The sequence below is a fragment of the Felis catus genome, chromosome B2 (genome assembly GCF_018350175.1).
Source record: "Felis catus isolate Fca126 chromosome B2, F.catus_Fca126_mat1.0, whole genome shotgun sequence".
Taxonomy (NCBI): Eukaryota; Metazoa; Chordata; class Mammalia; order Carnivora; family Felidae; genus Felis; species Felis catus.
The window spans coordinates 23,079,354-23,101,167 of NC_058372.1; the positions used below are offsets into that span (position 1 = coordinate 23,079,354).

A 21,814-nucleotide genomic window follows, 5' to 3' on the forward strand; every position below is an offset into this window, starting at 1 on the left:
CTACTGAGTTCCTTGCCCTTGTTGTCTGTTTGCATATCCTGTCTCACCCTAACAAAGGAAAAGAGTATGCTCTGGACCAAATAACCACATGGCTGGCAGTAATGAGGAAGAGGAAGCACAGGTAAGGCTTGAAGCATCCATGTGGGAATATGAAATTGATTCCATTTCCAAAACCCATCCCACAAGCAGAACAAAGTCATTCACAACTTACCATTAATTCCCCATCTAGGACCTTACAAACCTGGCAATGCCATCAATGTGACTCTTTAGCATGCCATATATATCCTATTATGTCCACACAGCCGCATACTCTTGAATCCAGGACTGCAGACAGCTAAGAGGAATAAAATCATTCCAACTACAAAGTTAACATTAAAGACTACCTTTTCCCTCTTGGAGAGGGAAAGAGGATAATAAAATACTCTCGTGTGGAACCTCCATAGCACATAGCAGAAGCTATCAGCACTATTTCAGCCACAATGATGCCCTCTACTAAGACGTATACAAAGTAATAGGGGAAAAAGAAAAGGCTAGCATTTTCTACCACCAACGGTGATAGTGTAACTGATCACATATCTATTATCATAGTCTTCTGTTTATCACAGTCTTCTGCCTGGTGGAAAGACTGGGGTGGTAAGTGTTGTTTCAGGCTCTTGCCATAAACTGCTATACACAGGAATCCTTTTGATTAGGGCTTGGATCTTAAAATGATACTATCATCTCTCTACCTCACAATGGGGTGAGAAATGGAGTACAGCACAAATTAATGGCACCTCATTCCAAACCTGGCCATGAGGTCAGAGTCACTAGGATAACTGACTGCTCTTGGGCTATGTAGGGAGCAAAGGAGACAGTGTAACAACAACCTGGCCTGGGGTGAGCCACAGCAACAGGCTGGTCCTCAATCTTCCTTGCCAACCATTCCCACGGGATGGCACACAAACCTTATAGACAGAAGCCTAACACTCCACCCCAACAAATCTCATCAAAGAAGACGTAGGTAGGCCAGTCATAATGTATGGAAAGAGCAATCATAGATCTAGGATCAAATCCCAGCTCCACCATTTAGCAAGTTCCTTACCCTCTCACTGCCTCAATTTTGTTTAAAATAAGAATACTTACCTCACAGAGTTCTGGTAACAATTCAGTAAGAAAAAGTATGTAAAGAACCTAAATACCAAATGAGTGATTTTTGAATTGAATGTCATTGAAATTCAGACCATAATATAAAATATCTTTCATCTTCTTATAAAAACATGAAAAAAAAATTTTTCCAAGTTGCATTCTTAAGGTAATCAACATTTGCTATTCATTTAATGTGGCGCTGTGCTGAACACTTTGCATGCCCTCTTTAATCTTTGCACTGATATAAACACTGCTCAATGACTCCTACCGTCCACATCTTATAGATGAAGGAACTGTGGTTACAACAGCTTACATATCTTATCTCAATTTACACAGTAAATGTCAAAATCAGAATTCAAAACCAGGTGCCAGACAATAAAGCCCTATGCTGCCCTCCACTGGAACAGATAATGAAAAACTACACTAACTTGGCTTTCCACGCAAAGTGGCTTTATAAGACCAAGATGACATCAGAGACTCGTTGTTTTTCTAACACATTATGACAGGTATGATAACAAAGAGAAAACCAAAAAGGTATAGTCTACATTCAAAGATAAGAGAAATACCTCCATAGGCTAGAAACAGAACAGAAATGGAACACAGTGAGAGAGGAGAAAGCACAGTGCTTCTGGACTCAGGGTCCATACTCAGGAAGGGGTGCCAAGACTTGCCGTCAGCAGGATGATGTACTACTGGTTCAGGATCTGAGGGAAGCTAAAAGCTTAAAGTCAGTTGCAAGAATGGAATACGCTCCAAGCTCATAAAAGAAGGGTGACAAAAACTCACCAAACCCAGCCTGGGGCAAGAGCTCTAAAGAGCTGTAGTCTGAGAGATCCAAGCCATAGGCCTTGGAGCTTCCATATCCCTTAAATCAGAGCTGGACAGTAAATCAAACAGATCCCTATGAGTCTGTTCTGGATTTTAAGCCTAGACAGCTAGGTGGAACCAACTGCAAAGACACATAGGGGAGAAACACGCAAAGCAGGAAAGAACAGAAGGGAGGAAAAGAGAGAAAAGGAAAAAAATGAAAACAAAAATGCTCCACTGAATATGAACCTGTAAACCAAAATTCCAAAGTACATGAATAAGTCTAATGCTAAGTAAGCCGGCTAACAAAACCAACCATCAAACAAGAATTCACTCCAGATGAAATTAATTTTCTAAAGCAACCTAAAATCTTATTTTTATTTTTATTTTATTTTTTAATTTTTAAAATTTACATCCAAATTAGTTAGCATATAGTGAAACAATGATTTTCAGGAGTACATTCCTTAATGCCCCTTACCCATTAGCCCATCCCCCCTCCCACAACCCCTCCAGCAACCCTCAGTTTGTTCTCCATATTTATGAGTCTCTTCTGTTTTGTCCCCCTCCCTGTTTTTATATTGTTTTTGTTTCCCTTCCCTTATGTTCATCTGTTTTGTCTCTTAAAGGCCTCATAGGAGTGAAGTCATATGATTTTTGTCTTTCTCTGACTGACTAATTTCACTTAGCATAATACCCTCCAGGTCTATCCACATAGTTGCAAATGGCAAGATTTCATTCTTTTTGATTGCTGAGTAATACTCCATGGTATATATATATACCACATTTTCTTTATCCATTCATCCATTGATGGACATTTGGGCTCTTTCCATACTTTGGCTATTGTTGACAGTGCTGCTATAACCATAGGGGTGCAGGTGTCCCTTCAAAACAGCACACCTGTATCCCATGGATAAATGCCTAGTAGTGCAATTGCTGGGTCGTAGGGTAGTTCTATTTTTAGTTCAAGCCCTGTGTTGGCCTCTGTGCTGACAGCTCAGAACCTGGAGACTGCTTCAGGTTCTGTGTCTCCTCTCTCTGCCCCTCTCCTGCTCAAGCTCTGTCTCTCTGCCTCGCTCTCAAAAATAAATAAACAGTAAAAAAAATTAAAACAAGTATGTTTCAGATATCCCAAGGAATACAATAAAGCACAATTTACAGATTTGTTCTAAAAAAATCATAAGGCAATCTTTTTGTAAACCAGATCTAAACAATGCAACTGTAAGATTTTATCTATCTCCCTATCAAATTCTGCTTTGAGAAGCAAAACACCAGTCCTGATTTCAAAGAATTCCTGTCACAAATAGTAAGCAGCAACAGAAAAGAAGCCAAAGAAAAACAGATTAAGTGATGAGTGAGGAATAAGAAAAATTTAAAAAAAGAAAGATGAAGACAGTGAGGTGTAAAAGAAAAAATGGAGAAGAAAGTACAGACAGTCCTTGACTTATGATTTTTTGACTTTACGACAGACTGAAAACGACATGCGTTCACTAGACACTGTACTTTGAATTTTGAAGTTCGATCTTTTCCCAGGCTCTGGTGCTACTGCGCAGTGGCAGCAACAAGCCACAGCTCCCAGTCAGCTATGTGATCACAAGGGTAACAGCCCACACACTTCCAACCATTCTGTACATGTACACCATTCAGTGTTTCGCCTTCATTACAGTATTCAACAAATTACATGAAATACTCAAGACTTTTTTTTTATCAGATAGGCTTTGTGCTAGCTGATTTTGCCCAACTGTAGGCTAATGTAAGTGTTCTGAACACATTTAAAGTAGGTGATGGGGCGCCTGGGTGGCGCAGTCGGTTAAGCATCCGACTTCAACCAGGTCACGATCTCACAGTCCGTGAGTTCGAGCCCCGCATCGGGCTCTGGGCTGATGGCTCAGAGCCTGGAGCCTGTTTCCAATTCTGTGTCTCCCTCTCTCTCTGCCCCTCCCGCATTCATACTCTGTCTCTCTCTGTCCCAAAAAAATAAATAAACGTTGGAAAAAAAAAAAAAGTTTAAAGTAGGTGAGGCTACGCTATGATGTTTGGCAGGGTAGGTGAATTAAATGCATATTCTACTTAGGATATTTTCAACTAACAATGAGCTTATCAGGATGTAAACCCATCATAAGTCAAAGAATATATATATCTAAAAGGAGAAGTCAAAGTGTCAAATGAAAAAGAATGATCTCCATGTCTGGACAAGGTGGAATAATGATAAATCAGTTTTACCTTTCCACATGAAAAACTAAAAACAAATAAAAACCAATGCCACGTAAAACATTGGACATCAGGTAACCAAGGACACTGATCAGTGAGAGGGGAGCCCTAATACTGTCCTTGGAGAGAAGAACACAGAAAGAGCCCAGAAGACTTCCTAAGCTAAGGAGACAGAGTGGGAATCTGTACAAGTCAGGGTTAAGTAGAATTCATTGAACAGAGGGGAGAGAAGAGGGCTGCATACAGAACTCTAAAGATCTGAAAAAAACCTCACAATTTTAGTATTAAATTGAATACTATCAGTACTTAAATCTACACAAGGCCAGGGAACAAATAACACAAAAACATTAGAGGGAATAATGCTGGGAACTCACAAGTACCAAGAATACTGCCAATTTCCAACAGCCAAGTGGAAAACAATAATCAATGGGTTATCAGTTACAGTACTAAGAAGGGTCTTATGTTGGTTGTGGGAAAAAAACTAACCTGGACCCTGTGTAACAAGATTTAACAGGAAGAACAAAAAGTATTAAGGTATTTGTAAGTAATCTCAGAACAAACTTCAGGAATACTATGAGGAATACAAAAATACTGAAAGCATTACAAGGTAAAATTAACAATGCCTGGCATTTTCTAGAAAATTATTATGCAAAAAAGAAGAAAACAGTAGGAAAAAATAAATAGCAATTCATCAACAAATGACACAGACTATAGAGGTAGCAGAAAAAAAATATTAAAGTATGTATGATAGTAGTATTCAATATATTCAATAAGTTCCAGGAAAGCCTGAAAATGTTAAGTAGAGACAAAGAAGATACAAAAGAAGGCACTCACTGAAACAAATGAATGGGGTGAATAAGAAAGGAACACTGGCTGGAATTCACAGCAGATTAGACATTGCAGAAAAAAATAATTGGTGAACTTGAAGATAAAGCAATGGAAAGTATCCAAAAGGAAACACAGAAGGAGAAAAAAAGGAACAAAATAGAAAGAAAAGTGAAAAGAACACCAATGAATTCTGAAAAAGTTTAAAGTGGCCAAATATAGATGTTATTGGAGTCCACAAAGGAAGAAAGTGATAGAGAAAATACGAAGAATAAAATTTACCAACATTTCTCAAAGTGGACGAAAAATATAAACCCATCAATCCCAGCTCAACCAACTCAGGCACAAAAAAATTTAAAGAAAACTACAGTTATGCAAATCATAACCACATTGCTTAAATCTAATGACAAAGAAAAAATTTCAAAAACAAACAGAAGACACATTATATATAGAAGAACAAAGGCAAAAGCAAAAATCACAGCAGATCTCTTACAAGAAACACACATAAGAGAGAAACAATATTTTTAAAGAACTAAAAAAAACTGTCAATCTAGAATCCTTTACTCAATGACAATATCTCAAAAACAAAGACAAGGTAGACACTTTTTCAGACAGACAAAAGCTGAAGGAATTCACTGCTAGCAGATCGAGACTATGAAATATATAAATGACAGTCCTTCAAGCTGAAGGAAAATGATACCAGGTAGAAACTAGAGAAGAAGCAATGCACACTGTAACTAGTTGGGTTAATATAAGACTTTTTTTTTCTTTTTTTCTTTAAATATCCTTAAAAGCTAATCAACTGTTTAAACAAAAATAACCACAATGTATTTAGCAGTTGATAACACTGATATAAGTAAAATACATTAACAACAATAGCACAAAGTCCAGAAAGGGAGAAATGAAAGTCTACTGTTGCAAGGGTTTTATACTATACATGAGTAGTATAATATCACTTGAAGATAGACTATGCAAACTTAAAGGTATATATTATCAACCATAAAGTAATTGCTAGAATAACACAAAAAGTTATAGCTACTAAGTCAAACAAAACAGATAAAATGAAATAGTAAAAACTCTACAATTAATCCAAAGAAAGCAAAGCTGAAAAAAATAAAGAACCAAGAACAAATGTGACAAATAGAAAACAAATAGCAAAATGATCATTTAATCACACAGATAATCACATTGATGCAAATAATCTCATTAAAACAACTTTGAGGGGTGCCTGAGTGATTCATTAAGTGTCCAACTTGCAGTTCATGAGTTCGAACCCCGCAACAGGCTCTGTACTGACAGCTCAAAGCCTGGGGACTGCTTCAGATTCTGCATCTCCCTCTCTCTCTGCCCCTCCTCTGCTTGCACTCTGTGTCTCTCAAAAATAAATAAATAACATTAAAAATTAAAGAAAAAAAAACAACTTTGAACAAGAAGAACAAAGTTGGAAGGTTAAATTCAAGGCTTGTGATGAAGCTACTATAATGAAAAAAGTGTAACATTGAATCAAGATAGACAATCATAGATGAATGGAACAGAATATAGAATCCAGAAATAGATCCAAACATATACAGTCAATTGATTTTAGACAAAGGTAGGAAGGCATGGTTACTTCAACAAATGGTGCTGGATATCCATATGCAAAAAATATATAATCCATAGCTCATACCATATGTAAAATTTTTCAAAATAATGACAAGCCTAAAAATAAAACCAAAAAGTATAAAACTTCTAGAAGAAAACAGAGTAGAAAAATCTTTATGACCTTGGGTTGGTTAAGATTTCTCAGAAACTACATGAAAAACATATTCCATAAAAGAAAAAAAATAATTAAATTTCATTAAAATTAAGAACCTCTGTTCTTTGAGGGTCACTGTTAAGAGAATGAAAAGACAAGCACAGAATGGGGGGGGCAGGTATCTTCAAATCACATATCTGATAAAAGACTTGTCTGCAGAATACATAAAGAAGCTTTGAAAATCAATTTAAAAAATTTTAATGGGAAAAAGGTTTGGAAACTTCACCCAAGAATACATAAATGGATAGCAAATAAACACATGATGCTCAGCACCAGTAGTCATTAAGAAAATGCAAATTAAAATCACAATCAGGTATGACTATATACCTATTAGAATGGCTAAAATTAAAATGACCATATCTAGTACTGCCAAAGATGGGGAGCAACTTCTATCATATACTACTAACAGAAATGAAAAATGGTTCAACCACTTTGAAAAACAGTTTGGGGGCGCCTGGGTGGCGCAGTCGGTTAAGCGTCCGACTTCAGCCAGGTCACCATCTCGCGGTCCGTGAGTTCGAGCCCCGCGTCAGGCTCTGGGCTGATGGCTCAGAGCCTGGAGCCTATTTCCGATTCTGTGTCTCCCTCTCTCTCTGCCCCTCCCCCGTTCATGCTCTGTCTCTCTCTGTCCCAAAAATAAATAAACGTTGAAAAAAAATTAAAAAAAAAAGAAAAAGAAAAAAAAGAAAAACAGTTTGGCAGTCTCTTCTAGAGTTAAATGTACACCTCCTATTCAGCCATTCCATTCCTACATATTTACACAGGAGAAATAAAAATATATGCCCATACAAAGACCTAAACCTGGGTGGCTCAGTCAGTTAAACAGCCAACTATTAATTTCAGCGTGGGTCATGATCTCACATCATGAGATCGAGCCCCGCACTGGGCTCTTTGCTAACAGCGCGGGGTCTGCTTGGGATTCTCTCTCTCCCTCTCTTTCTCTGCCCCTCTCCCACTCAAAATAAATAAATAAACATTTTAAAAAAGAAGAAGAACAAAGAGCTAAACACAAATATTTATAGCAGCTTTATTTGTAACAGTCAAAACCTAGAAACACCCCAAATGTCCATCCACCTAGATGGATAAACATATTGCGAGCTGTCTGTACAATATAACACAATTCAGCAGTAAAAAAGAATGAAGCATTAATACATGCTGAAACATGGAAGTATCTCAAGATAATTATGCTCAGTGAGAAAGGTCATGATCTCACAGCCTGTGATTTCGCGCCCCACGTTGGGCTCTGTGCTGACAGCTCAGAGCCTAAAGCCCGCTTTGGATTCTGTGTCTCCCTCTCTCTCTGCCCCTCCCCCACTCGTGCTCTGTCTCTCTGTCTCTCTGTCTCTCTCTCAAGAATAAATAAACATTAATTTTTTTTTAATATTTTAATTTGATTCAATTTTAGGAACAAAGTAGAACTAACCACTATAAACCTAATTACCATTCTCAATCGCTTTCACTTCAGTTATATTAACAGGGATTCATGGATAGAGAAAAATGTGAAAAGATATGAAAGATATGGTATCCTCATTACCATTACAAGTGACTTCACTCTTGACTAAGTCAACATACACGATACAGAGCCCTAGGATATTTTGGTTGGATGGGACAACATGTACGTTGGGTTGACAAGCAGGTTATTTTGGGGGTATCAATACCTATGGAAGAAGAAGGTGGCAACAGGTTGGAACAGAAGAAGCCAATGAGCTGCAGTCAGGCCCACAAAGCCTTACATACAGCTCTGGTGCTTAGCCCATCAAGACTGCCCTATAGTGGGATAGTGGGGTAGTGGGTCAAAATGCTGGGCCTTTTTATTTCTGCCACAACCAGTCTTTGGATGTGGGCAGCCCTGGGAAAGGCATCTCCTGGGGCAACAAGTCTGCCTATAAGCTGAGGCAGTCCCCAAAGGAGCTGACAGCTGGAAGCCATCTGCACTCTCATCAGGAGGATCCTTGGAGGGGATCCTAAGACATGTATCTCAATGACCATCACAGGTCTTTTTTATCTTAAACAAAAGATAAGAGAAATTACTTGCCCACAGCAACATATCTAGTCAACAGCAAAGGACACAATCTGTTTCTTCTTCAGACTAGTTAATCTAACTTGTGCTACAGTCCAATGGTTTCTAAAGGGAAAATCCAATGTTTAGCAAGACTGTACCAAAGAAGGCCTGTAAATCCTATGGAACAGAGGGTGAAACTAAAACGTTAGTTATCCTAAACCCCCACCTTAGCTGCTCTGAAAGAAATGATTGGCCAAATAGGATACAAAATATTGGAGAAACAATTTAGAAATGTTTAAAATGACAGCAAATGCCACAAGCATGAAAATAATCTAAAGGGTTATTTTATTCCTTTCTAATTCTAAACTGGAAACCTCTCTTAGCCTTAGGATGCTGGCACAATTGAAATGTTAACAGAAAATAATAAACTGCTTTGGAGAGTCAGGGGGAAAAAAACCTGAACTAAAGCAGCTGTAATAACAACAAATTGCCACAAGGAAATAGTATGTTCTAATTTTTAATTTTGCTTTTCAAGAACAAAGGAATATGATATTAATAACAACATCTAAAAAGGGGGAACGCAAGCTTAGACCATAAGCACAAACATAAAAAGTCACTAAATAATTCTGAGGGGCGCCAAGGTAGTTACTAATGAGTAGTTACTACTCATTAACTAATTAAAGAAAGATGGAATTTGAAGTTTTTAAATGATCTTTGGTGTCTATAATGGAACTGAGTCTGATGTGGCAAATAGGGCTCTACCCTGAGCTAGCAATAAGAGCCAGAGTAAGGCTCAGAAATATTCACAGTCTCAGAAATATTATCTTTTCAAAAGAGCCTACCTCTAACATGGGCTTGGAAGTCAGGCTGATTAGGCTAAAACCCAGGCTCAAAACATTTCCAACTATGTGAACTTCATGGTACTGCATTTCTCTGTGTCTAGGTTCCCTTGTCTAAAAAGAACAGAGATTATAATCATAGATGTGGGTCAAAACAAAAAGATCCTTGTGCAGCATTTGACACTGTTAATTATTATCTCTATCACTGTCACTTATCATAATTAAAACTATTAGTAATCTAAATGACACCCAGGTTGTTTGTACCTGTATGGTTTACCAAGGTATTTTTCAGAAACTAGCAGACCTCCCCCCAAAAATTTAAATGACCCTCTGAAATGCCCAGTGTAATAACATGGCACTTCTGTTCAGAGTGCAGAAGAAACAGCCAAGAGTCTTGAGGGAGTAGTTAAGATTCCGTGTGAACACCAGGAGAGCACACGGCACCTGTTTTCTCTTATACATACCCCCTCGCCCTTGTAGTTCATAAAATGGGTCTGGATTTGGCTCACCTTCCCACCCTGCTTAACATCTACCCTGAGAAGAATCTTAGCAGATGTTATACTCATACAAACACACCTGGGGACAAGCTCACTCCCAGAGACGACTCCCTTGGCAATATGCATGGCAAAGATACACCAGGGCTAGGTAAGATGCATCTTTAAGGATTTTCAGGGTATTTGGCTACTGGGTGAATGGGGTTAAAAATGATCTCATAGCTGGAAGGAAAGAAAAAATAAAAGGCTTTTATCAGATAGACTTTAGTGCACTGAACAACATATATTCTCCAAGCAGGTGGATTTTTTACTTCAATGCCATTCCACAATTCACCGAACTCAGTCTTATAAACAAAAAGTAAATTTGAAGATTTATAAAACAGTACCTCTGATCTGTAATGAAATCTAAAACCTAAAAGTCAAGGCCAATAGGTTTTTAAAAATAAAGAAAATGTTTGCCTGAAATAGAGAAGTAACAACTTCACTGCTGTTTCAAAAGTTAATATTCTTATTTTAATATTCAGAAAAGTCATACACTTCAGAAGTGGTTTTTTTATGAGGAAAATTGCTACCTGGAAAACTTTTGCCTCAAAGCACAATTTTGAGTGGCATTCAAATACAAATATTAAAAATAAAAACATAAAGGAAATCCGGCACTGGATGCAAAGTTCCAAGGTCCCTGGGAAGGTTTTATAATCTACAGAGGGTCTAGAACATTTTTTCTCTTTTTAAAATATTTGCTGGTGTTCAGAGAGGACATTAAGGCTTCCATCAACCCCAATACGACTGTTATGTCAGTCTGGTATAAAATCACATCTCATTTCATTAGACAAAATAAAGACAAATCAAACATAACTACTGTTCTTTGTATAATATTTCCTCATAAAAATCCCTGTTTTTACTGCCTTGTTTTAATTTTTTTCCCTTTCCTTAGTCCTTCATTATTTTTCATATTTACACATTTATTTAACATTTTCTTCTTACAAGGCACCTTTCACATATGTTATTTTATTTTATTCTCATGGGAAACAAGTATTATGTTGGCTTTTAAGAATTAGAAGACTGGGGCCTAAAGCACTAAATGACCTGTTTAAGATTTTAAAGTGGATGAAAGAGAATTTAAGTTTAATTTTTCTGCACACTACCATTTCTCAGTGGACATGAGATTTCTCAATTAACCATTTTTCTTCCTTTCTTGTGCATTTTTCATGCCTTAGTGCCATAACCACTATCTGCTTACTCTCAATGACTAGAGTCAGCCCTGATGTCCTCCAACCAGGAAGCTCTCCTGGAGCACATGCTCAATCTCAGGGGAGGTCCCTCTCCTATGTGCTGTCATGACACTTTGCATTTCCCTGTGAGAGGGGTCAAGATTCATGCCTCCATGAAAGCAGAGATTATGTCTAACTTATTTAGAACTGTGATGCCTGAAATGTGCTGGAAATCCAAGAGTCCACCCTGCTCAGAAAAATAAAAACCCAGCCCCAAAGAGAGTTTAGATGAGCACACAGAAGAGCGTCTGCTTCGGGACTCAGCCTGTGCACCAGAAAGCTTCCTGGTTGGAGGCCACATGAGTAGACACTAGAGGATAAATAAGAATTATCCAGTTGAAGGGTGAAGGGGCTGGGAGGCCTAAACAAGGTGAGGGGGGAAGACAAGAATAAAAAATAACAAAGTAGGAGAAACACAAATACTGGCATTTAAGAAAGGAGGCTACCTGCCTGTTTAGAACCACTCAGTTATCTAACCAGGAGGCACTTTCTGAACCTCACCAACAGCAAATCCTTTGATGAGATAAATGTGTCACAAGGCACAAATAAAGAGGGTCCTAAAAACGATTCTTTCCATAGTTTGACAATGGGAAAAGTCAGATGATCATGAACCTTTTTGTAAAGCGACTAGAGAAGGATTATGATCTCCCTCAAATACTACAATCCCTTCTACCCTAACTTGCCTTGAAAATGGCCTAAACAACACAGTCCATCTCTCCTGCGTTCCAGTGTTAAATAGATAATATTACTGCTAAAAATGTCACAAGTCCTTTATCATGGAAGTAAAGAGAAGCTGGCTATAATAGGATTTTCCTATCAACAATCTCACTCTGAAACTTGTTTCACTACTACATTATTTTATTTAAATACAAAATATTGCATAGCAAGCAACAGAAATAGAAAATAGCAAATATCCATGTACCCACCATTCAGTTTTATGAAATCAAAACATTTTGTCATATTTAACTTCGTATCTTTTTAATTTTAATGAAACATTATGAACACACTTGGAAGCCTGGTTTGTACCTCCTCCCTATATGATTTTTCACCTCCTAGAAAAAGACATTAGCATGAAGTTGATGTTCTCTTTTTAAAAATACATATATATATGAAGAATATATAGGATTATTTAGTGGTTTCTTAAATATTACATGAACTAGGCATCCAGCAGTTGAGATATTCTAACAAACCTTGCTAAAATAGGGCAGCAGAGGCTTAATGAATTATAACAAGAATCTCTATAAATATAATTTGAACTCGCACATAGGTAGGGAAATCTGGAGGTGCAAAAACATAGAGGTCAATTAAAAGTCGTAAGGGAGCACTCAAGTTCCAGCTAGGGGAATGGTAACTAAGACTCCCACATAAGGCGTGCACTTCTGTTTTTCTATGTCATTGCAAACACTTACAAATGTTAGACTTTTAGGTTTTACACATGAAAAATGACAATAAACAACTGGTGGCTTTCATTTGCTTTTCTTTGGTACTAATAAGGGTGAACGTCTTTTCATGTGTTCATTTGTCATTCTCGCTACACCATTTGTCACCTTCACGAAATGTTCACCCATTTCTCCCTTAGGTTGACTTTTGCTTATTTATTTGGAGGACCTCCTTATATATGCTGAATGCTTACTTGACATGCCACTGTACTCTTATTATAATGTCTAAAATTAAAACGATTGACCACATCAACTATCATTGAAGACACAGAGCAACTGGAAGTTTCATACACTATTGGAAGGAATATAAAATGGTACAACCACATCAGAGAATAGTTTAGTGGCTTCCTAGAAAGTTAGAAGACAACTACCACATGATGTAGCCATTCCACTGCTTTTACCAAAGGAAAATAAAAGCATACATCCTTACAAAGACTTGTACATGAATATACAAAGCTTTTGCATAGAGCTTTACCTATAATGGCAAAACACTGGAAATGATCCAAATCTCAATCAATGAGTAGATGAATAAATAAACTATTGAATGGAATACTGCTACATAAAAAAAAAAAGAACTATTAATATACACTCCACCATGGATGATATTAAAATAATTATGGTAACTGAAACAAGCCAGGCCAAAAAGAGGGGCAAAAAAAACAGGGTACACATCATAGCATTCCATTTATAAAAATCTAGAAGGTATAAATTAATCAATAGTGACAGAAAGTAGAAAAATGATTACCTAGGGTGAGGAAATGTAAGGAAGGGCAAGAAGGAGAGATTACCAAGGTACAGAAGGAAAATTTGGGAGTGATGAACATGTTCATTACCTCGACTGTGATGGTGGTTTCATGAGTATATACATACGTCAAAATTGATGAGAGTGTGTAAATATGTTTACTTTACTGTATGTCAACTTAGCCTGTATACTTTAAACATGTATAGTTTATTTTATATCAATTATAACTCAATAAAGCTGTTCCTTAAAATTTTGTAGGAATAGTAGGAGAATAATGCTAATATCATCCTCAGTGGGAAAAAACTGAGCCCCCTAAGGTCAGGAACAAGACAGGGATGTCCACTCGCGCCACTGTTATTCAACATAGTATTGGAAGTCTTAGCCTCTGCAATCAGACAACACAAAGAAATAAAAGGCATCCAAATTGGCCAGGAGGAGGTCAAACTTTCACTTTTTGCAGATGACATCATACTCTACATGGAAAACCCAAAAGATTCCACCAAAAAACTGCTAGAACTGATTCATGAATTCAGCAAAGTTGCAGGATATAAAATCAATGCACAGAAATCCATTGCATTCTTATTCACCAAGAATGAAGCAACAGAAAGAGAAATCAAGGAATCGATCCCATTTACAGTTACACAAAAAACCATAAAACACCTAGGAATAAACCTAACCAAAGAGGTGAAAAATCTATACACTGAAAACTATAGAAAGCTTATGAAAGAAATTGAAGACACAAAAAAATGGAAAAAGATTCCATGCTCCTGGATGGAAAGAACAAATATTGTTAAAATGTCAATACTGCCCAAAGCAATCTACATATTCAGCGCAATCCCTATCAAAGTAATACCAGCATTCTTCACAGAGCTAGAACAAATAATCCTAAAATTTGTATGGAATCAGAAAAGACCCCAAATAGCCAAAGCAATCTTGAAAAAGAAAACCAAAGCAGAAGGCATCACAATCCCAGACTTCAAGCTATACTAAAAAGCTATAATCATCAAGACAGTATGGTACTGGCACAAGAACAGACACTCAGATCAATGGAACAGAATAGAGAACCCAGAAATGGACCCACAAACATATGGACAACTAATCTTTGACAAAGCAGGAAAGAATATCCAATGGAACAAAGACAGTCTCTTCAGCAAGTGATGCTGGGAAAACTGGACAGCGACATGCAGAAGAATGAACCTGGACCACTTTCTTACACCACACACACACAAAAATAAACTCAAAATGGATGAAAGACCTAAACGTAAGACAGGAAGCCATCAAAATCCTCGAGGAGAAATCAGGCAAAAACCTCTTTGATCTTGCCCGCAGCAACTTCTTACTCAACACGTTTCTGGAGGCAAGAGAAACAAAAGCAAAAATGAACTACTGGGACCTCATCAAAATAAAAAGCTTCCACGCAGCAATGGAAACAATCAGCAAAACTAAAAGGCAACCGACAGAATGGGAGAAGATATTTGCAAGTGACATATCAGATAAACGGTGAGTAGCCAAAATCTATAAAGAACTTATCAAACTAAACACCCAAAAATCAAATAATCCAGTGAAGAAATGGGCAAAAGACATGAATAGACACTTCTCCAAGGAAGACATCCAGATGGCGAACCGACACATGAAAAACTACTCAACGTCACTCATCATGAGGGAAATACAAATCAAAACCACAATGAGATACCACCTCACACCTGTCAGAATGGCTAACATTAACAACTCAGGCAACAACAGATGTTAGCGAGGATGTGGAGAAAGAGGATCACTTTTTGCATTGTTGGTGGCAATACAAGCTGGTGCAGCCACTCTGGAAAAAAGTATGGAGGGTCCTCAAAAAACTAAAAATAGAACAACCCTACGACCCAGCAATTGCACTACTAGGCATTTATTCACAGGATACAGGTGTGCTGTTTCGAAGGGACACATGCACCCCCATGGTTATAGCAGCACTATCAACAATAGCCAAAGTATGGAAAGAGTCCAAATGTCCATCAATGGATGAATGGATGGATAAAGAAAATGTGGTATATATACAATGGAGTATTACTTGGCAATCAAAAAGAATGAAATCTTGCCATTTGCAACTATGTGGATAAACCTGGAGGGTATTATGCTAAGTGAAATTAGCCAGAGAAAGACAAAAATCATATGACTTCACCCCTACGAGGCCTTTAAGAGACAAAACAGATGAACATAAGGGAAGGGAAACAAAAATAATATAAAAACAGGGAGGGGGACAAAACAGAAGAGACTCATAAATATGGAGAACAAACTGAGGGTTGCTGGAAGGGTTATGGGAGGGGGGATGGGCTAAATGGGTAAGGGGCATTAAGGAATGTACTCCTGAAATCATTGTTTCACTATATGCTAACTAATTTGGATGTAAATTTTAAAAAATAAAAAATAAAAATAAATTTAAAAAAAGAATAGTAGGAGAATAAAACAGAATCCTAACCATGCTAGGCTTCTGTCTTCTAAACATCTTTTCAAATACAGGTCAAAAATTTTAAATTCCCCTAACCTTCTTTTTACATCTTTCTAAAAATAAGCAAAATAATATCTCAAGTAAATTAGAAATAGTGAGAGGGATTGGGGGCATCACAGACAAAAGGTTATCCTGGAGATATAGCGGAGAGCAAGGACTGAAGTGAGAATCCAGGTCTTAAAAAGACTGTTCTTCCTCCAGGACATTCACTGTTAACCTGTTTGCTATTGATAGTAGTAATCTGTATGTCAACATACAAAATTTTCCACTGGGCCCACTCACATGGTTGAGAATCTTGCCCCATCAATCCAAGTCTGACCTAATGATAGTATGGTAAAAGAATAACACTAATCAACCTATACACTTTCTCTGCACTGATCTTAATCCATTCTCATTCTTATCAAAGGTTGTAATCATTTTTCCTTCTCAAGCTAATTCCATTTTCATGTCCTCTGGCTCCACAAGTGAAATGAACCAGCAAATCTGTAAGTTCTACTTCACTGAGGACCAGAACCACTAAGCCACAACTTAGACCAAAAAATCTAAACACAACTAGCCTTTTTTTTTTTTTTTTTTTTAAAGCAGACTCCATGTCCAACGTGGGTCTTAAACTTATGACCCTGAAATTAAGACTCACATGCTCTACAGACGAAGCTGACCAGGCACCCCAACACAACTAGCCTTAATGATTTCAGAAAGATGGTAATTGTTAAATATTTAAGCTCCCAGAAGACAAAGGCAGATGAGTACCTACCATCTCCAAAAAGGTGTGTCACAAGCCTGGTAAGCGTTTGCTTAAGGTCAAATTCAACGAGCTTTGTGGCCTCCATGGTATGTGTCTCCTGTTTATAGGCAGAACGAGAACTCTGTTCAAAGAGCTGCAGGCTTTCTCCATCCTTTATGCCAGTAAATAACTGCAAATCAAGAGGAATAAGATAAAGTAAAATAAATAAATAAATAAATAAATAAATAAATAAATAAATAAACAAACAAACAAACAAACAAACAGTATCCTGGTCAGTCTACATGAAAAACACATAATATGAGAATAAAATCCATTAAGTCTTCTAGCCAATCAACATACTGGAATTAACATTCATTTGGTACCAACTCTGAACAAAGCACTATGCCACATGTTATGGAGAGTCTTTAGGGAATTAAAAAACACTGTTATGATCTTTTCTCATCTCTTCATTTCAGTTTGGCTTAATTTATAGTCATTTCCTCAAAACAGACATTATCCTCAAGTGCTAATACAAATACCACTGAATCAGGTTTTCAGACTCTAAAATTATATCCCTACATCCTACAGTGTCCTTACAGTGTGACCTGAGACTAGGTAAGAAAGTATAATCCAAAAATTAAATTCTGTAATGTTCATGAAGTCAGGAAGTATGCCGGGCTTTGCTTAACCTTGTTATCACCAAAACCCAGGACATAATTTTGCCATTTACTATCCAGGTAAACACAGGCAAGTGTTATGGTAAAGAAATCTTGGGTAATGATTTGTGAAGTAGAAATAATAATACTAAATTAAGATACTTTGTGATAATTAAAATAATACATGAAAAGCATAGAGTACCTGGCACATTGCGATGCCTTAAAAAAATGTGATTATCATCACAATCAACATTATTTTTTATTATAATTTATTGACAAATTGGTTTCCATACAACACCCAGTGCTCATCCCAACAAAAGCCCTCCTCAATGCCCATCACCCACTTTCCCCTCTCCCCCATGCCCTATCAACCCTCAGTTTGTTCTCAGGACCCAAGGAAAAAAATAAAGTTACAGACAAGAAGGGAGGCAAACCATACGAGATAATCATCATTATTAGCCACAGCTATTATTAGTCATAAGCTGCTTTACCACAAAATAAAGTGTCCCCATCTTTAACAAAATAGATCTTCAGCTAGGAGAGGACTAAAGATGGAGAACTGAGCAAATGAATCTATTATTCTTTCCACCTAATGTCCCATGAAATAATTTTTTTTAATGTTTTAATTTAAAAAACCGAGTCAACTGCTGTTTCTAGTAACATTGGGGTGAATAATTAGAACCAAACCTCCTCATATTTCTACTAAAACATACAAAAATTCTTAAAAGTATAGAAGTAACACAATAGAGAGGAATTACTTAAAATTCTACAAGAAAGCACAAAACCAGAAAACAAAACCCAGCATAAGCCAGAGAGAAACACTGAGAATATCTGCATCTCCAAGTATCAACTGAAAAGGTGAACATTGGTCATGACAGCTTACCATGACAAGTAAGGTTAAAGTGAAAAGCCCACAGTATCTGACCAAGTTGGGTTATCAAATAAACAGCCCTAAAGCACTTCCCTCATGATAAGGATGAATACAATAGTAAATCAGTTCTTGTCAAACTTATAGTCAAGGCTCACATTTACCTGGGCAAGACAGGGAACCTCAGGCTGTGAAAATGGACTAAGGCAATTACAGACTGGTAACTCCTCTAAGTGCCAGCAAAATCAAATGAAAATCTCAGAAAAAGATTCTACTATCCTATAACTCAAATTAGTCCTATGAGAGCTGAAGACAGTGCAGCTGCCAAAGTCTATGTCTTTCAACACTTACTTTAACAGTAACTTAGAACAACAAAAAGAACAAATAAAACTATTAAACACCATGCTTTCATCACAAAACAGACAATGCCCAACTTTCAAAATGATTGTAAGTTAAAAAGGTAAGGGGGAGAAAAATTGAGGGAAAGAGAGAACAGGGGAAGTAGTGAGGTACTAAGTTTGATCTAAAATAGCCACCAGAAAGAGGAAGTGACCTTAAGTGTGAAACTGCTATGACTATTCTAGGGGATGTGACTAGGGACCACAAGAAAAGGACTGAAAAGCAAGCCCAGGTCAAAGTGACACTCTTCCAAAGGCATGGTTACAATGGAAGAGAAGAAGGTGAAAACAATGAAAGACATCCTTTGACAACTGAGGGGGGGAAGAGTAAAAGAGGCAAAAGAGAAAACTTAGGACTCCATAAAATAAAGCAAATCTAAAAACTTAAGAGGATTTATAAAACTATTCCCAACCCACCTTACCAAAAAACAAACAAAAAACCCAAAACAAAAAATTCCACTAAAGACTACACTTTGCCACACTAACAGAAGAGGGCACCAGACAAGTATAATTTCCTCTAAACAACCAAAACCCACAAAAAGTAACAGAAGAAAATGAAATAAAGCTACAGAGAATTATTACTACCCCCTACCCCAGAAAATCAGAAAACCATTCAAAACAGATCAATAGATGAAAATCTAATCCTTTCCCCCCTCCCAAAAAAAAAGTCAAGAAGCAGAAGCAGAAGAAAAAGAAGAAGGTAACATACTACTTGAAAAGCAAATTTAATACACTAAACCAAGCATTTGGAGTACAAATAATTGCTTGAGTCAGAAACCCAAAAATTAAGAACAAAACTGTATGAAAAGCAGGAAGAAATGAAAAGAGAGTTGACTGAACTCAGGAAGGAAATAGAAGAAAACTATCTCAGAATGGAAGTCTAAATTGCAAAGTATGCAGGAGGTAACAGCCTCAATGAGGATTTAATAAGGGGCATTAAATAAAAGCAGGAAGACAACCAAGATAAGAATAATGAGGTGAAGAAAGAAAAGTCTGAGAGAAAGTGGTGGAAATAGAAGCCATGCAAAGAAGGAATAACATATATATAATTGGAAGTCCCTAAAGGAGGAGAAACAAAACACTGGAACAGGACTAATGGGCACCAGATAAAATAAGCATCTGAGAAAATGCACCTAGGAGGACAAAACACAAGACATATCCTGGGAAAAACTCTACCAGACTTCAAAGATAAAGAGGAAAAATCTCTTAGGCCTCCAGGCAAAATGACCAAATAAGTTAGAAGGGCAAAGCAATTAGACTCAAATCAGACTCTTGAAAACAACATACAAAACAGGGCAACAATGCAGCCACGTTTTCAGACAACTCAATAATAAAAAAAAATTTGTTTTAAGTATGGACCAAGAATTTTATATCCAGCAACACTGGCCTTTGAGCATCAGGTCTACAGAAAAAGTTGTAAACATACAAGAACACAGGGGATTTCACATTAATGAGTATTTTGAAGAATTCAGCAAAGAATAAACTTTATTCAAGCACAGCATAATTGGGAAATATTCAACTAAAAAAGAAAAGCTACCACATTAATGATGAATAACACATTAATGTATAAAATTGTAGATTTGACACTAAACAAAAGTAGAAATAACAGAACAAGAAATGGAAGGAGAGGGAGAAGTAGCAAGTTGAACATATACACATTGGTTACTGTATACATGATAAGTAATACTTAAAGAACACTTTAAAACAAACTAGTAAGTTAAATAAGAAAACAGTGAAATAACAATTAAAAAGATGTAAAAATAAAGGTTACTATTAAAACAAAAATATGAATCTTTCTAAAAGGCAAAAAATTAATTCAAAAGGAAAAACACAATAAAACAAAATATATCTGGTGGACAAAGAAATAAGCTGAATATAAAATAACCATAACTACAAAATACAATTGTGGAGTTGAGACCAAACATATCAGGCATTATCAATACACGTGAATGGATTTGATTCACCTCTTAAAAGAAAAAAAGAACAAAAATATTAAATATGATCACAAAGTAGGACCCAACTAACTACATGCTGTTTACAAGAAACACACCTTAAATAATGTTAAAAATAAAGAAACAAAGTAGAGTATAACAGGCAGAAACAAAAAATTAAGCACAGTAATTACGAAATTAGAAAAGGTAAAATTCAACCAAAAAAAAAAAAAAAACCCACTAAACATGGAAAAGACATATTAATTATCAAGTTTGCAAGTCATTATGAATACACAGTACTAACCAATGTTTACCAATCAAATAAGACAGAAATCACGCTTATTCAGAAAAAAATCCATAGAAGAAGTCCATTTTCTAGTTCATGGCTACCGTGTTGGGAGTCCCTAGAATCCTTGGAATCTCCCTGGGCCTCCAGCAGCATGATCATCTTTGACACGGCTCTGGAAGCTATTATGAGCAAGCAGCCTAGTGGTCAGCCTGGCAAAGGCACACCAGACCCCGATCCTGAGTGGTCACCATCAGTCTTCAGGAGGTGCTAGGCTCATCAGAGTCCCACCATTACCCTCCCTGTAGACCAGGCAGGATGCAGCAAGCAGAAGCAATTGGGTTCTTTCATATCAAAACAGCAAAACATTTAAAAGGAAGTTGAGAGAACCCCACTCTTTACTATCCAAGACACACCCAAGCCTTCCTGACACACTATAATCATGTGCACTGCACCACATGGAAAATAAACTCTAAGCAGCCGGCGGGGGGGAGCGGGGGTGGGGAGGAGAGGAAGAAAGGGAAAAAAAAACTAAAATCCATAGGAGATGAAAAGGACACTTAGAAACACTAATAATATAAGAATTTAATATACCATTCTTACGATAAAATCAAGTAAACAAAATCAACTTAAGAAGATAGAAGAGCTAAACAACATAACTAATAAAGGAAAGTTGATAGCCATATACATATATCTCCCCTGGCAATATAAAATACATTTTCTTCTTAAAGACTCGGCAACACATAAGTACTCTCCATAAAGAAGAAATAAGAAGTATGTCCCATTATAAGAAATAATAAGCTCCATTCTGACTACAATACTATAAGCTAAAAGTCATTACCAAAAAACGAAGAGAACACACAGGCCCTTCTATATGTTAACTGAAAGAAAAGAAAAGGAAAAAAATCTT

At 36.9% G+C, this 21,814-nt stretch overlaps 1 protein-coding gene across 40 annotated transcripts in view; it reads right to left on the minus strand.

Annotated features, from left to right (window-relative positions):
- The window catches only part of FARS2 (phenylalanyl-tRNA synthetase 2, mitochondrial), a 618,373-nt gene that overhangs the window by 421,513 nt on the left and 175,046 nt on the right, over positions 1-21,814 (minus strand). For all 40 annotated transcript variants that reach the window (XM_019830295.3, XM_019830299.3, XM_019830296.3 and 37 more), the window contains one exon: positions 16,796-16,955. In XM_019830295.3, coding sequence (XP_019685854.1) covers positions 16,796-16,955 — 160 coding nt within the window. The remainder of the gene's footprint in view (positions 1-16,795; positions 16,956-21,814) is intronic.